Source organism: Panthera leo, chromosome B3 (assembly GCF_018350215.1).
Source record: "Panthera leo isolate Ple1 chromosome B3, P.leo_Ple1_pat1.1, whole genome shotgun sequence".
Lineage (NCBI taxonomy): Eukaryota > Metazoa > Chordata > Mammalia > Carnivora > Felidae > Panthera > Panthera leo.
Genome location: NC_056684.1, coordinates 19,251,925 through 19,267,879, shown reverse-complemented (window position 1 = coordinate 19,267,879; position 15,955 = coordinate 19,251,925). Strand labels below are relative to the sequence as shown.

Below are 15,955 nucleotides of genomic sequence, written 5' to 3'. Positions count from 1 at the left end.
TTTCATAGCTGGGATGGAATGAGTACGAGGTAAAACCGTCCTTGAATGTCTGAAAATCTCTCTTCTACCCTCCTACTCGATGGGTCGTTTGGTTGGGAAGAGAATTCTCCATTGAGAATAACTTTCACTCCCCCCCTGCTTTTAACAAGGCATTGGTCTTTCTCTTCCAGTCAGGACAGAGCACTCTAGTTTCTGGTTAATTTATACATGGCCCTTTTCCTCCTCTTTGGAATTTTTTCAGATTGCTTTATCTGTGGTGTTCCGAGTTTGTACTCTTAGTACTAGGTAGTTGGGGTTTAATTCAGCAACTGTGTCTTTAATTCTGAGCCCATTTTCTGTATTGTTACTCTCTCCCTCATGTGCTTTTCTCTTTTTGGAATGAATACTTTTCTGTTTCCTGGTTTTGTTTTCATCTCTCTTTTCTGGGATGTCCTTCAGCTTTATCCTCAAACTCTCCTTTTTTTCTTTGGCTATTTTATGTTTATTTTCAAGAGCGTTTTTGGTTTTTTTGATTTTTGTTTTTTTACAGTATTCAGTTTTTGTTGCACGAGTGCCTTGTCTTCTGTGTTAATGTGCTACAGGTTTGTTTTTTGTTTCCGTTGTTTTCTCTTCTGTTCACTGCATTGTTTCTCTTTCGGCAGTCTTTTGTTTCTGTGTTCTGTCTCCATCTTTCCTGTTGGAACCCTCCTTCAGCTGCCTGATGGTCCCTGGCTGTTGATGATCAAGGAAGACTCAGGCATTGAAGAAGCTAACTGAAAGCCCTGTAGGCAAGATTCCTTAAACTAGTGTCATAGCTGTAGTGATCTGGCCTTGGGCGATCCCTTTTGCAGGAGGACTCCAGATAATCAATGGGAATGTTTAATTGATGCAGAAAAGACTCTTCCAGTCTCCTACTGGGAATGGAGAGTGGAGGGTGAGTGCTCTGAGACCCAGTTGAGGAAAGGGCTGGGAGCCCTGCTCTTTAGATGTTCATTTCCCTCCAGCTATCAGCCTTGCTTTCATCCCTGCCCAGCTGTTCAGTGAACTAAGTCCTAGAGGAGTGAGGGAAGGAGCCTGTAGACAGATCTCTTCTGGAACAACTACTGTAAATGATGACCGTGTTAAGAAACCTCCAATACTTGCTCCTCGTGCATCCTGATTCTGTTACAGTTGGTGGGCAGTCCTACATGAATTTGGGCAACACCCCCATCATCTAAATGGCAGAGTAACCTGGAGCATGTCTTTGAAGATGCTGGACATCTGCCAGCGCTCTCCTCCCTCCATGTGCCTATGGTTTCGCTGAGTCCAGCACTGGGCCTCACCCCTGCCTTTCACAGCACCTTTCCTGGGGTTCTGAAGGGCACATTGGCTTACTGTTTAGAGCAGGCTGTTAGCTGCCATCTTCCTTGGCTCCCTTTTCATGTCCTCAGCATTTGGGGGCATCTCTTCCCTACTGTGTTTCCTCTCCCATTCTCTTGGTCCTTGTGGTTTTATTCCTTTCTTACTTCTTTCTTCTCTTTGAAGAGATAATTTGGAAAGAATCATATGGGTTCTAGGACTTCATTTTTAGCCATAAGCCTCTGATTTGTATTTTAAGACCATTTTTGCTACTGTGTCAAAATGGCCCTGAGGGAAGGAGAACAGAATTCTGCAGGGAGCCCCATTGGGAAGCCCTGAGGAGGCATAGTCCAGCCTGGAGAGAGAAGAGAAGGCCTGAGACCCCGGGGAGGTGGGCTGGGCACTAGCTGTCTGCAGGGGGCAAGGGCCGGAGGGGGGAGGAACACCACCGGCTTCAGGCTCTTCTGACCTAATTTTGGAAAGCAGCTTGTATGGTTCATTGTGTTTATATTCTTGCAAATGGAGAGACCTTTAAAACAAGCCATGGTTCTTCATGCCCACTGTTAAAAATTTTAAATGGACAAAATGAAAATACTATGTCATCATAACAAATACATATAAATTATTACATAGCCTTCCGTCTCTCATACAGTAGTTGTTTTACTAGTCCGCAGGCATGGAGCCCTGGGCCATTGCTGATTCCTTTGCCGTGGTGGTGGGGGCACTGCTGTGTCCTTTCCGGAGCTCCCCCACACCCAGGTGGCATCCTCAGGGGAGGGGGGAGGGGGCAGGACTCAGATAACTGGAGGAAGGGCCTCCGGGCTGCTGTTGGGGCCCGCAGGGGTAAGGGGAGTCCAGGCGCCCTGCTTTCCCTAAGCACATCCCGGACTGCAGCCTTGCTTCTGGCCGTTTGAGTCCAGCATTAGAGTTTTGCTCTCCTGCATTGCCTGGTAAATGACAGAAGACGTGTGTAAAGTCGCACATCAGTGAGTGCCTGTGTTGTATGCTATCCCCTGGGAGCAGAAACTACGAGGGGCCCTGCAGGCCGGTCAGGGAGCACCCTGCGTGTGCCCAGCGCCTCCTGGCACACCACAACGGCGGGGATGCTCTCCCAGGTTCGGGATGCTCTGCCTGCCTTCTAGCTTCTTTGACACCTGACTGCTTTTTCTAATTAATTTAGAATTTGGGAACTACCTCAGTGGCTGATCCCATGCACCCAGGTCACATGTTGATCACAGACCTTGTGGGAAGAAAGTTGGAAACAGGGCACTTCCGAGATGTTGTCTTATTCCAGGCTAAGTCCTGCTCTGCGAATGGACCTCACAGGCGTCCAGGAGAGCAAAGGGCCGAGTTTGAGAAGGTCAGCATTTGCCAGACTCGTGGCTCCCTGAGAATTGAGTGAGGGAGTGAATGTGGGTGGAGGCCTTGCTCAGAACCTGGCCTGTATTCTTTGCCCCCTCTTCCTCTCTGTCTTTCTGTCTCTGTTTCTATCTCTCTCACCATTCTGTGGAAGTATTTCCCCTTTTTTTCTTTCTTATTGGCTTTATTTATTGGTAGTTTGTAGTATCATATCGAAGAAGAAAACTGGATGTAAAAATGCTAACCCATATATTTTACTGTTACATTGATTGCCATGTCTTAGAAAAAAAAAAAAAAGACTTTCCAAAGGCACATAAACTGCTTGGTTCACATACATATCACCCTATCAAGCGTTAGTATTTAGCAATATGAACAAAACCCCAAAATGACCCACAAATGAAACAGGACTAATTTATCACATACCAACTTCAATATTATTGAATGGTTTTTGCAGATTTTTATTCTTCGTTCCAGAAGGCTTTGTAGATACTCATCATCTCACCGCTCGGATGTTCAGGGGAATTAAGTATACTCTCTATCTGACTTAAGGAACATGCCGCATTTGGGCTGATGGACCTCAAACCTTTGTCCCCCCTGCTCCCCCCAAGCCAGTGTCCCAGGACAGGGGACGAGTTGGTGGAATAATGGGCCCGTTTGGGTTGCCTGCCTTTTAGCTGGACATTCTGAGCCCGCCGTGTGCTGCCCTGTGCCAGTGCTGGAGCCCCGGTGCTGAGTGAGCAGACCCTCTCCTGCCTGCACAGAGGCTGTGGGGAGGTGCACTTGACACTAGGAACAAGCAAGTCAAAGTGCTCACTTCCAGTGACCTTGCAGAACCTTGGCTTCGCCTGCAGCATGCCCTTCCAGATGGCAGGTCTCCTCCCCTTTCCTTGTCTTCAGCTCCCTGGAAGCAGTGTTAGTCCTGCGTCAGGTCCCGCTCCTGGAGTTTTTCTCTTTACACCATCCTGTGTAGGGGTAGCTGTAGGGTCTGTTCTTCCAGCTGGGCAGCAGCTCTCACTGGGGGCCAGTCTGCAGGAGGGGGGACCTCGGCTCTTGGGTCCCTTACATGGGCTTGGTGGGGACCCAGGGTGACATTCTCTTGCAGGTATGCTGACTGTGATCTGAAGATTACACCTTTTCTATAGGAAAACTTTCTTAAAATTGTTTTCTATAGGAAAACAATTCTTAAAATTGCCTTCAGAATTATATTGGCCAACTCTGGTTATTGATGAAGGCTTATTTCTTGATGCAGTTCATATTTCTTACTCATTTCATCCCATCGGACTGCTGGAGATTGGGCTTTACCTAAGGCTTCTGGTATGCTTTGGTGGCTCATTTGGAAAGATTTCAAATATTTAGATTTTTTTGAAGACTTTGCAGGTGTGTAAGGAAATGCGAGACTAGAGGGACAGAGTCACGTGATACTAACCTAGCCATCTTTTTTTTTTTTCCTTAACAGATGCAGCAGCTTTTTTATGAGAATTACGAACAGAACAAAAAGGGGTACATTAGAGATCTCCATAATAGTAAAATTCACCGAGCCATCACCCTGCACCCCAACAAAAACCCACCCTACCAGTACCGGCTCCACAGCTACATGCTCAGCCGCAAGATAGCCGAGCTTCGCCACCGCACCATCCAGCTCCACCGAGAGATCGTCCTGATGGGCAGATACAGCAACACAGAGATTCACAAAGAAGACCTCCAGCTGGGAATCCCACCTTCCTTCATGAGGTTTCAGCCCCGCCAGCGGGAGGAGATCCTGGAGTGGGAGTTTCTGACTGGGAAATACTTGTATTCTGCAGCTGAGGGCCAGCCGCCTCGGAGAGGGATGGACTCCGCTCAGAGGGAGGCCCTGGATGACATTGTCATGCAGGTCATGGAGATGATCAACGCCAATGCCAAGACCAGAGGACGCATTATTGACTTCAAGGAGATACAGTATGGCTACCGCCGGGTGAACCCCATGTATGGGGCCGAATACATCCTGGACCTGCTCCTTCTGTACAAAAAGCACAAAGGGAAAAAAATGACTGTTCCCGTCCGGCGACATGCATATTTACAGCAGACCTTCAGCAAGATCCAGTTTGTGGAGCACGAGGAACTGGATGCAAAGGAATTGGCCAACAAAATCAATCAGGAATCCGGATCCTTGTCCTTTCTCTCAAATTCCCTGAAGAAACTTGTTCCCTTTCAGCTCCCTGGATCAAAGAACGAGCACAAAGAACCCAAAGAGAAAAAGATAAATATATTGATTCCATTGTCTGGGCGTTTCGACATGTTTGTGAGATTCATGGGAAACTTCGAGAAGACGTGTCTCATTCCCAATCAGAACGTCAAGCTCGTGGTTCTGCTTTTCAATTCTGACTCGAACCCTGACAAGGCCAAACAAGTTGAACTCATGAGAGATTATCGCATTAAGTACCCTAAAGCTGACATGCAGATTTTGCCTGTGTCTGGAGAGTTTTCAAGAGCTCTGGCCCTTGAAGTAGGGTCTTCCCAGTTCAGTAACGAGTCTCTGCTCTTTTTCTGTGACGTTGACCTCGTGTTTACTACAGAATTCCTTCAACGATGTCGAGCAAATACAGTTCTGGGCCAACAGATATATTTTCCAATCATCTTTAGCCAGTACGATCCAAAGATTGTTTATAGTGGGAAAGTTCCCAGTGATAACCATTTTGCCTTCACTCAGAAAACTGGCTTCTGGAGAAACTATGGGTTTGGCATTACTTGCATTTACAAGGGAGATCTTGTCCGAGTAGGCGGCTTTGATGTTTCCATCCAGGGCTGGGGGCTCGAGGATGTGGACCTTTTCAACAAGGTTGTCCAGGCAGGTTTGAAGACATTTAGGAGCCAAGAAGTGGGAGTAGTCCACGTCCACCATCCTGTCTTTTGTGATCCCAATCTCGATCCCAAACAGTACAAAATGTGCTTGGGGTCCAAAGCATCCACATATGGGTCCACACAGCAGCTGGCTGAAATGTGGCTGGAAAAAAACGACCCAAGTTACAGTAAAAACAGCAATAACAGTGGCTCAGTGAGGACAGCCTAAGGTCCAGCTTTGCTGGAAGAGACGTTTTTAATTATCTAATTTATTTTTCAAAAATTTTTTGTATGATCCGTTTTCGAAGTCCATACAAGGATATATTTTACACATGATTTTCTTACAAAGGACTCCTTAATGATTGAGCTTTTTGAACAAAAATGTGATCATGTTTGCCTTTGAGCACATTTTCTTGCTGAACGTCATGTAGCAGGCCTGCTTGATAATGACTTGAAATGTACCTGATGGACAGAACTTTCTTGTCGTGTTTCGTTGTGTTTTATGCGTTTCTTTTCAGACCCCTTTGCTGTGGTCCTATGGTAGAAAACATGAACGTTCCTGCAAAGTATTAATGTAACAGAACACTGTAACTCTGGTACATGTTTTGTTGTAACTGGTAACGTTGCACAGATTCGACCTTTTGTCTTTTTTTTTTCAATGGCGATTTTTTTTTTTTAAAGCCATTTCATGTTCTAATTGTAAAATAAGGAAATGTGATAATAAGCTGTATCATCATTGTCGGGAGAGCTTTCCAAAGTTGATTCTTTCCCCCAACTTGTGCTCATTGTGGTCACGGAGTTGTTTTAAAAGCAAGGGGAGAAAGGCACAGTAAGATGAATGGCTGTCGTCGTAATTCGTGTGGCTTAATGGACCTGGCATTAAATTCCAAGAAGGATTTGGTTTTTTGTTTTTTTTTTTTCTCCTCATCTTTAAAGGGTACACTATTAATATTTGGAATGGCAAAGAAGAATTATTGTAATAAATCTAATGTACACAAGCTAAAACAGAAACAAAAACCCGCCCTAATGAAAGCATTGGGGGAAAATGTATTTTGGTTTTGTTCATCCTGTCTGTGTTACATTGGTGGAGTTGGCTGTTTCAATCTTTAATTACTGTTTTGTTTTATTCTTTGTATCTGAAATACCTTTAATTTATTTAATATCCATTGTTTAGAGCTCGGCCATTTCTCAAGTACCTGTTAGGCTATTAGTATTTATGTGTATCAGGAGTGTGTTTTAGTGTTATTTTATTTGCAGTAAACTGATCTCCAAAGATTTCCTTTTGAAAATGCTTTTCCCTCCTCAATTTTTACATTCCTTACTGTTTTACTAAATATTAAGTGTTCTTTGACAATTTTGGTGCTCACATGTTTTGGGGACAAAAGTGAAATCTGTCATTACACCAGAAAGTTCGTTTGTTTTAAAAACTCACAGATCAAATGTGCCTTAATAAATTTTCTTTTTCATTTAGATTTCAAACAGTAATAGACTTGCCATTTTAATACACATCGTTGGAGATCTGCTTATTTGTAAATAGTCTGTTGCTCATTCGGGAAAATAAACCAGTCAACAGTATTTTTCTATTGTACTTTTCAGGACCATTTTGTCTCATTACTCCTGTTTTAGCTAAAGAATTGTATAACATTTGGAGAGTAAAAAACTGAAACACTGATTTATAAAGTTTTTCAAGTTATTTCAGGGGGAATATTTATGTAGAATGCAGTTTGGGAGTGAAATGAAACTTTCAAGTGCCTCTTCCTCTCCCCCGCACCCCCCTCCAGTGAACCTGTCCTTTGTTCCTCTTCAGCTTGTCCATTCTCTGTTCTCTAGAACAAGGGTCTTCAAACCCACTCCATGCCCCATCTGGCTTCCTGGTACGGATGCACCTTCCTGGCCCCATATTGGACTGACTGCGCCCATTGGAATCTGCATTTTAACCAGTGCCCACGTGCTATTGTGTGCACGAACATTCTCGGGGTTTTAGGCTAGATCTTAACTACAGGATAAATTGTGTATGGTTGCTCTATAATCCAAGAATCAAAAAAAGTTTAGATCTTTGATGCCAAGGGAGCAAGCTTTGTGGATGCCAGTTCCAGTCCGGGACAGGTACTTACCGTGTAATGACAGTTAAGACCCAGTATAATAACATTGTGCTCTCGGGAGGGATTGCTGCCATTCAGCCTAATTGTCATTTACTTTGTGGGGATGTTTAGTTTTCCTTTGGAAAAAAAGCACAGATGTTTTTATTCTTCAGTAAGGAAGAGCACAGTATGCGTCCTGATGACAAAGTTAAGTTCTCCATCATACTAGCTAACTAGAGGGATTTAGGACAGGGTATGAGCAGTTTCCTTCTCAAGCTTGAATGTCCATCCAGTGTCTTGGTGACGCTTTGTTCAAGTTCACCGTTTCCTTCCTCCTCCCACTCGTGCTCGTCTATTCCACTTCCTGATGTCCCTGTGGATGTTTACGGAGGTGCTGCCCTCCCTTCCTCGAGATTCAGTCTTTAGGAATGCTGCTGGACCCCTTCCTTCTGGTTCCCTCTTTGGTGGTGCCACGCCCAGACTCTGTGCTCACTGGCCTCCTGGTTCACTCTCCTCCTGGCCTCTCCTCGTGTGTCCCGCCAGGATCCCTCTTCTCAATCAGCAGCTTTAGTGTCTTCCTGCCTAGGAGAAGACTCTGTGAGCCCCCTCCTTAGGAGTCTCCAGCCAAACTGGGCTCTAAGTTTGTGGGGTCATCAGTCTCTTTCCTGCTCTGGCCTCTGTCTGGAGCTCTCTGCACACCACTCCGCTGGCCACCCGGACTCATTCTCCAGGAGCCAACTGAAACTCTCGCCCTGACCACTCTGGGTTCATCCCGGACCCTTCCAGCATAGATGTGACACAGCTGGACTTCATTCCATGGTCATGTGATAATGTCTCCCTCACTCCAGCCCCTCGAGTGCATCTGGATCTCTTCCCAGCGGTACCCTGGCACGTTGAGCCCTCTTGTCTGTGTCCTACGCTGTCCCCAGCCTTGCTGTTAATGCATGGTGCCCCGTCTGTATGCGTTCCTCCCAGTGGAATGTCCAGCTGGCCTGCCTGCCTGTCACTGCATTGGCTGTGACCTTGTGGCCCATCCATACCCATCCATGACCTGGAAGTAATTGCTTCTTCCCTTAAACCTCTGAAGGCCTTCTAGTTGAGATATGCTTTGTTTCATTGTTACTTTATTTATACTTAGTATGCGTTGCTTTATTTTAAATATAGAGAAGTATTGAAATGGCCCATAACCCCACAAACCAGATAGCCCTTGTTAACAGTATCTAGAAATGAAGAATACGTGGAGATGGTTGGAAGGGGGAAGAGATCACAATGCTGCACAAAGGGGGGAAATGGAGCCTTCCTCCTCCTCTAACCGTCCTGCCCTGAGGTCCCTCCCACAAAGAACCACCGGCTTTGTGTGTCCTGGTGGGGAATGGGCGGTGCGAAACGTGTGTGAACTAGATTGGTAGCATTTGAAACAATTCATTTACACAAATGAGAACCACATGCTTGCTTGGGCACCTGGGCCTGTGTGAGCCTCTTCTTGCCGCACGACAGAGGTGGACCTGGTCCGCTCGTGACTGGTGGACATATTTCTGGAGGGCAGGGCGGGACCGGTGGGCTTTTGGGCGTTGTGGGGACATGTGTGGGAGCCCTGTCCGGAGTGGGAGTGGGAGAGTCTTGTCTTGTGGGGCAGACGCTCATGGCACCTCACCTCTGGAAGGTGGGATTGCTTTCCCAGTCCTGCTATTCTGGGCCAACATGAGGCCATAGTATGCATGTGGACCATAGCATTCCAGGACTTTGGTGTTTGGAGACAGGGCCACGTGTCACAAACTATAGGTCACACGACTCCGTCCCTCTTGGCTGCAGAGTGACAGCTGGGAGTGAAGGGGATGCATTCCCTTTCACAGGGTGCTGAGGGGAGAAGGGGCAGGTGCTGCTGGTGCACCCACAGCTGGGGGGACACAAAAGTAGCCCTGACCTTTCCCTAGTCTCCCCAAACTCCCAACAACCCAGCGGGATCAAGCTCTTGATCTCTGTGGGCCAATACTGTGCTCCCTTCCTGCCCAGCCTTTTGACACATCCCATTCACAAAGCTCGCCCAGCCTCACCCCCAATTCAGCAGGCGTGTGCTTCCTCCGCTGCTCAGACAGTAGGTGCAGGGATGCGGCTAACGCACATCTTCACTCCCAGCAGGCTAGAGACGCTTACCATTGTCATGTGCGATTGAGCAAAATGACAGTCACATTTTGCCTCAATCCTATGCCCTTGAAGGGTCACGTGGAGGAGGACGACAGTAAAGGGGAATGGTAGGTTTTCAGAGGCATTCTGATGCCAGGTCTCTTGCCTTTCAACAAAAGGTCCATCCTCCAGGAAGGTGAACTGTCACCTGCGGGGCTGCCTGCCCACTGGACTCTGTCAGCCACTGAGGGGCTCTGCCCTGGCCCCAGACTTCAGGGTCTCCCCTTGTGCTTTCTTGTCATGGTGCCAGCCCTCCTGCACCTGCACTGGCGCCCGCCCTGGGGGATTAGGCTGTGTTACTGCATATAAATTGCTGTAATCTGTGCTGCAAAGGAGCTTATGTGCTGCAGTGACTGGGGGCCAGCAGGGAGGGGACCTGTCTGCTATGGTGGCTGCACAGGCCTGCACCCTACCTCAATGTGTCCCACTGTGCTCTTCAAGCCCTGGAAGGATGGGCTTCTGTTCCATTTGAAGGAAAAGGCTGCTCATACCAAATCTGCTTCGTCAAACTTGTTACAAGTGCAGTAGAAGTGTAAATGTTGCAATGCTTTGGATCAAATTACAGCAACTCATTTTGTATGACTTCCAGTAGGGGAAAAAAAAAAACTTCTCATGTTAGTTTTGCTATGCTTCAGCGTTTGGGGTTTTTTTTTTTTTTTGTTTCTGTTTTTGCAGAGATGTGAAAGGGGTGGATTGGAGAAGGGGGAAGAAAGAAAAACCTTCAACGGTACAGCAAACCAGATTAAGGGCCAGCTTGCCACCAATGAGTTAAACCATTTACATGCCTGTTGTCAGATACTTTTTAATGCATTTATTTACCATTAATTATATTCCAGTTTTGAAGGTTTTCATGTCTTACTACAACAATCAAAAACAAAATTTTGGGGACACCCGGGTCGCTCAGTTGGTTAAATATCTGACTCGATTTCAGCTCAGGTCATGATCTCACGGTTTCATGAGTTTGAGCCCCATGTCGGGCTCTGTGCCGGCAGTATGGAGCCTGCTTGGAATTCTCTCTGCCCCTCCCCCACTTATGCTCTCTCCTGTGTCTCTCAAAGTAAATAAACTTAAAAGAAAACCCACAAAATTTTGTCCTTTGGAAAACATTCTAGCTGCATTTTCTTTAAAACGAGTTGTCTGGCTGATGAGTTGTTCCTGACTGTTTGTTTAGTTTATGTATTTATTTTGAGAGAGAGCATGAGCAGGGGAGGAGCAGAGAGAGGCTCTCAAGCAGGGTATGCACTGTCAGCACAGAGCACAACTCGGAGCTGGATCTCATGAAATGTGAAATCATGACCTAAACTGAAATCAAGCGTCGGTCACTTAACTGACTGAGCCACCCAGGTGCCTCTGCCAGACTGATTTCTTTTTCTTTTTTTCTTTTTAAAAAATGTTTCATTTTTGGGAGAGAGAGCGCGAGTGAGGGGGGTTTGCAGAGAGAGAGGGACACAGAATCTGAAGCAGGCTCCAGGCTCTGAGCTGTCAGCACAGAGCCCGATGTGGTGCTCGAACTCGTGAACTGTGAGATCATGACCTGAGCCAAAGTTGGACGCTCAACCGACTGAGCCACTCAGGCACCCCTATGCCTGACTTGATTTCTAATGAGAAAGTATAATAAGAAATTGATCAAACCATTTAGTGATGCAAAATAGGTAAGCTCTGGAATCTACTTAAATGCATCTGTAATGAATTTCTCTCTATCACGAGCCGGTGATGCCTCTGGCCTGCCACCTTCTCTTTCCTCTTGCTGATGTGCTGCAACTCAACATCTGTGTTGGGCCACAGCCCACTGCATACCCAGCTTAATGCTACATACACATTCCCACTGGAGGAAGGAACACGGTTAGAGCCAAATCTCAAAGGTACCTTCAAATTTATTCTGAATTAAGTTTGGGGCTTTCTCTAGGCAGAGGCTTACCTCCTGTTACAAAACTAAAAAGGAAACCTCAATCATAGGTTCAGAATGCCCTCCCAAAGCTAGAAATGTTCTAGAATACACATTCAAGCTGTTGTGAAGGGAGCATTTTGGACTTTTAAATCTGTCTCCCCTTGTGAATAGCAATGCAATTAATCACAATATGAAAATATGTGTACAGGGAAATTGAGTCAAGAAGGAAAGATCTTCCTCTTCCACCAGCCCGTTCCCACTTTGGCAGGTTCCTCTGGAGTTTTTATAACGCACTTACAGTTTGATGCAATGGCGTATGTTCAGTGAGGCAACTTTCTCCTTGCTCCCACACCACATACCCTTAAAACCCCTTTGTTGGTCCTTTGAAATCACCATTAGAGGCTGCCTCCTCTGTTAAAGTTGAGAATTTTCCCAGTGTTGACCATCTCGAGTGCCCCATATTGTATCCCAAGTAACACTGCAGTGGGCATTTTGTACTTGGACCATCAGATTCCCAGAAGTGGGCCATCCACCTCGAGGGCCTTGGGACTCGGTGTTTGGCTCATTTCTGACACAACACTAAGTCGTTTGGTATTTTACTTGGTCAACGTTGACATTTTGTCCCTACCAGCACTTCTAATAAAACCTTTTAAAAATAAACTTGAACTCAGCCAACTGGCCTTCAAGAAATACTACGGGCATATTGCACACGGTATCTTGGTTACACCATCCCATGGGAACAGGCACTCTGAGAGTACACCACCGAATCACTACGAAGTGAGGAGAGAGGCAGACAGACTTATTGATGAGTCAGGCAGGGAGCGAAGAGACGCAAGTTCCAGACAGATGGCCTGTTTGGGAATAAGGTACATTTCTCCACCCCTGGGCCACAGGCGTTCATCCCAGGAGACCAAAGGGCAGGGGTCAGGAATGGACGTGGCCGGCTTGAGATCAAGAGCGGCTCTCTCCAGACTTCACAAGGCAGCGGGGGTGCCAGGCGAGGTGTGGACGTGACCAGAGGCACCAGGCATCCCTCTGTGTAGCTGGATGGGAGTCTGCATTTGGGGTGGGCGATGGGTCCATTTAACACAGATGGGAATTAATCTCAATATTCAGAGATGAAACTACTGACCACTTACCTATGTTCCAGGCAAGCTTTGAGGATTCATTAAATACTTATAATGATGTGTTGTCATTTGGCATCTGTGCTGCTTGGACACCAAAGCCCGTGACTGGGTTCGAAGGCCGTATTGGCTGCGGGCTAGTATTGGGGACTGAATGGTCACTTGTAGGAGCAGGCGATGAGGGGAGATGTGGGGTATCTCATGGAAGCTCACTGTTGGGCCCCACCGAGCTGGAGATCTCTGAGAGAGTGTCTTGGGCTCAGGGAAGGCCAGTGCTAATGACAGGGACCTTCAAGGCTTTTCCGGCGGCTGGAGCAGGCAGAGGGCTGAGGTGGATCACCATGCAGTCATGGGTAATGCAGCCGTTTAGGTTATGATTCATGGGCTTTCTTTAAAAATTAGATTTGGGGACGGGCCTTTCCTTTTCCCAAAAGGATGTGGCTTCCAGCAAAAACTCTCCAGGCCCAGTTTCTTTGAGAGGCGGGCTCTCAGCGCAGTCCCTGGCTGGGCCACGTCCTCATGAGGATGTGACCTTTGTGTCCTGCCAGCTTGGCGGGATAGAAAAGCCCTGTCCAGCCCCAGACGGTGTCCCCTGGGTCTGTGGGGGAGGTGCCAGGCAGTCTTGGCCACTGTGTCTGCTCAGGAGCTAATCCTGGCTGCCAGGTCTCCCCTGAGCTAGGAGGATGCTTGCCTTGTCTTCCACTTCCCACCCCACTGGGGACCCTCCAGTTAGCTCCTGCCCCACAGTGCTGGGTCACCTCTCTCGCCTCCTGGCCAAGGAGGTGCCCTTCTCCTCACAGTCATTGCTGCAGCCAACAGCTGCTCCCGTGTTGCTTTGGGAGGTGAGTTTCTCACAGAATCACTCCATTTCACCCCAAAGCCCATCCCCTCTTTCCCCATAGGGAGGGTTCCGCTTGTCCTATTTCTGGCACCACGTGTTGGCCTTTGCTGCTTCCACACAGTCCCAAATTAAGAGGAGAATGTCCACAAACTGCAAGACTGGGGAGAACATATGACATGTACAGACTGGCATAGGTTTGGCACTAAAATGCTGCAGATAGGGGCACCTGGGTGGCTCAGTCAGTTAAGTGTCTAACTCTTGATTTCAGCTCAGGTCATGATCTCATCGTTCATGAGTTCGAGCCCCGCATCCAGCTCTGCGCCGATAGCGTGGAGCCTACTTGGGATTCTTTCTCTCACTCTCTCTCTGCCCTCCCCTACTTGTCCTCTTTCTGTCTCTATCAAAAATAAAAAAGTAAACATTTTTTTTAATGTTTAGTTTTGAGAGAGAGGCAGAGAGCGGGAGGGGAAGGGGTGGAGAGAGAGGGGGAGACACAGAATCCGAAGCAGGCTCCAGGCTCCGAGCCGTCAGCATAGAGCCCGACGTGGGGCTGGAACCCACAAACCCGTGAGATCATGACCTGAGCTGAAAGCGGCCACCGAGGCGCCCCCTAAGTTAAAAAACAACATATTTTAAAAATGCTACAGATTATCTTAAAAGGAATCGTTTGAGAGAACGTGGAGTTGCCAACTTTGATGACAGATGCTGTGCAAACCGAGCCCGTCTGCAGACGGTGACGCCACAAACACACTTGGGACGAGAACTTGCTGCGATGGGGCTCTGAACGGTGAACGGTGAGAGGCTCCCGGCCCTGCCGATGTGGGCGTGCTGCCAGGCGGGTGTGAAAACCAGCTCGCTTCGGCTGCAGCTATTTCCCATGTCCTCTCAGCAAAGAGTGTCTCTGTGGGAGATTCGCTGCTTGAATATGGCTCCAGCAGAATTCACCAAACCACGCATCCTGAAATAGCAAGGCCTGGAGGGTGGGGACAGATAGGGGACAGTGAGTCCACCCTGCTGTTACCTGTGGCCCATTTGATGCACCAATCTGTGGTTCTAGAAACCCCAGGGAGTTTGGGGGGAAGGGCAGGGAATAAACATACAAAGAATTGGGTTAATAGTGAGGTGTTTGGTTTGGCATGCTGGTGGGAGAAGCCGCCCAGAAGCAGGCAGTTTGGGTCAGTGGTGGGCTGGAATGGGCTGGTGCTGGCTAGCGCAGGCTAGTACCAGTGAGTACTGGCTGGTACTGGCTCATGACAGTCAACTGTGGGCAGCACCCCCAGCCCCCATTCGGTGACCTCACACCAGGTAGCCTGCAACTGGCCGGGGTGGGAGTGTGGTGAATGAATGCTTCAGGTCAGGATTTCTCTTCTTTCCTTGTGTGTTTGTGGAGTTGGCTTTAGCACAGCACTGGTTTGCACCGGTTGGGATCAGGCGCACAGGCAATGGCCCGGGCCCTGTGTGACTGTGCCAGCCACTGGGGGACCTGGGACAGGTTACCTGCGCCAGAGCTCCGCTTCCTCCTCTGAAATGGCCAGCTATCGATGAAAGAATTCACAGAACCTGGTTCAGCTCCTGTCGCTTGGTTTCTGTCAACGCGTCACCTCCACACTGTATCCCCACCTAGAACTTGCAGTTGCTCAAAACTCCTTCCAGACCCGTATCCGGTGACTCATCAAGTCCCTCAATCCTCCTGGATATAAAGGCACCAGGGTGGCCCCTCCTCCCACCCCATCGTCTCCCCACAAAGCGGCCCCGCATTGGGCAGGTCCTGCCCATTTCCTGCTCCAGTCCAGTTGCTTCTTGGCTACTGGACTCTTCTTTAAAAACACAAAACTTAATCCATATTCTCCCGCTTAGACACGACCCCAGTTCAAGTCCAGACATAAGCCCTGACTGGCCCGAGACTCTGCTTGGCCGGCCTCCAGAGGGCCTCATCTGAGCCCAGCAACCCCTGCCCCCATCACCACACCTCCCTGCCCAAGAGGAGACAGGAAATCCCTCTTGAAACTGCAAGCTTTGGCCCAGATGGCATCCTGTGCTTGGAATGCCAGCCTCCTCTGTGTGGAGCAGATTTGCAGATTCGGTGGCAGTGTTACCCTCTCATCACTCAGGCCTGTCTGGGTATCTTAGATGGGGTTTCATCACGCTGCCTCACCCCATCCTAGGCCCCCTTTCTGCTCACCCTTGCAGGTCCTAGCTCCTAGCTGGGGACTTCTTGTCTCCAACTGCTGGGAGCCCAGCTGCCACACCAGACTGGCCCAGACTAAGGCTCATTCACCTTTGTGACTCACCAGGGGCCAGTGTTAGTTTCCCTTCTATTCTAGGCTCTTGGCTGGGTTAT

General features: G+C 48.1%; 1 protein-coding gene across 1 annotated transcript in view; it reads left to right on the top strand.

Moving 5' to 3' along the window:
* The window catches only part of CHSY1 (chondroitin sulfate synthase 1), a 70,552-nt gene extending 63,384 nt beyond the window's left edge, over positions 1-7,168 (top strand). The window contains exon 3 of the mRNA XM_042941186.1: positions 4,133-7,168. Coding sequence (XP_042797120.1) covers positions 4,133-5,725 — 1,593 coding nt within the window. The 3' untranslated portion in view covers positions 5,726-7,168. The remainder of the gene's footprint in view (positions 1-4,132) is intronic.
* Positions 7,169-15,955: the final 8,787 nt, after the last annotated feature.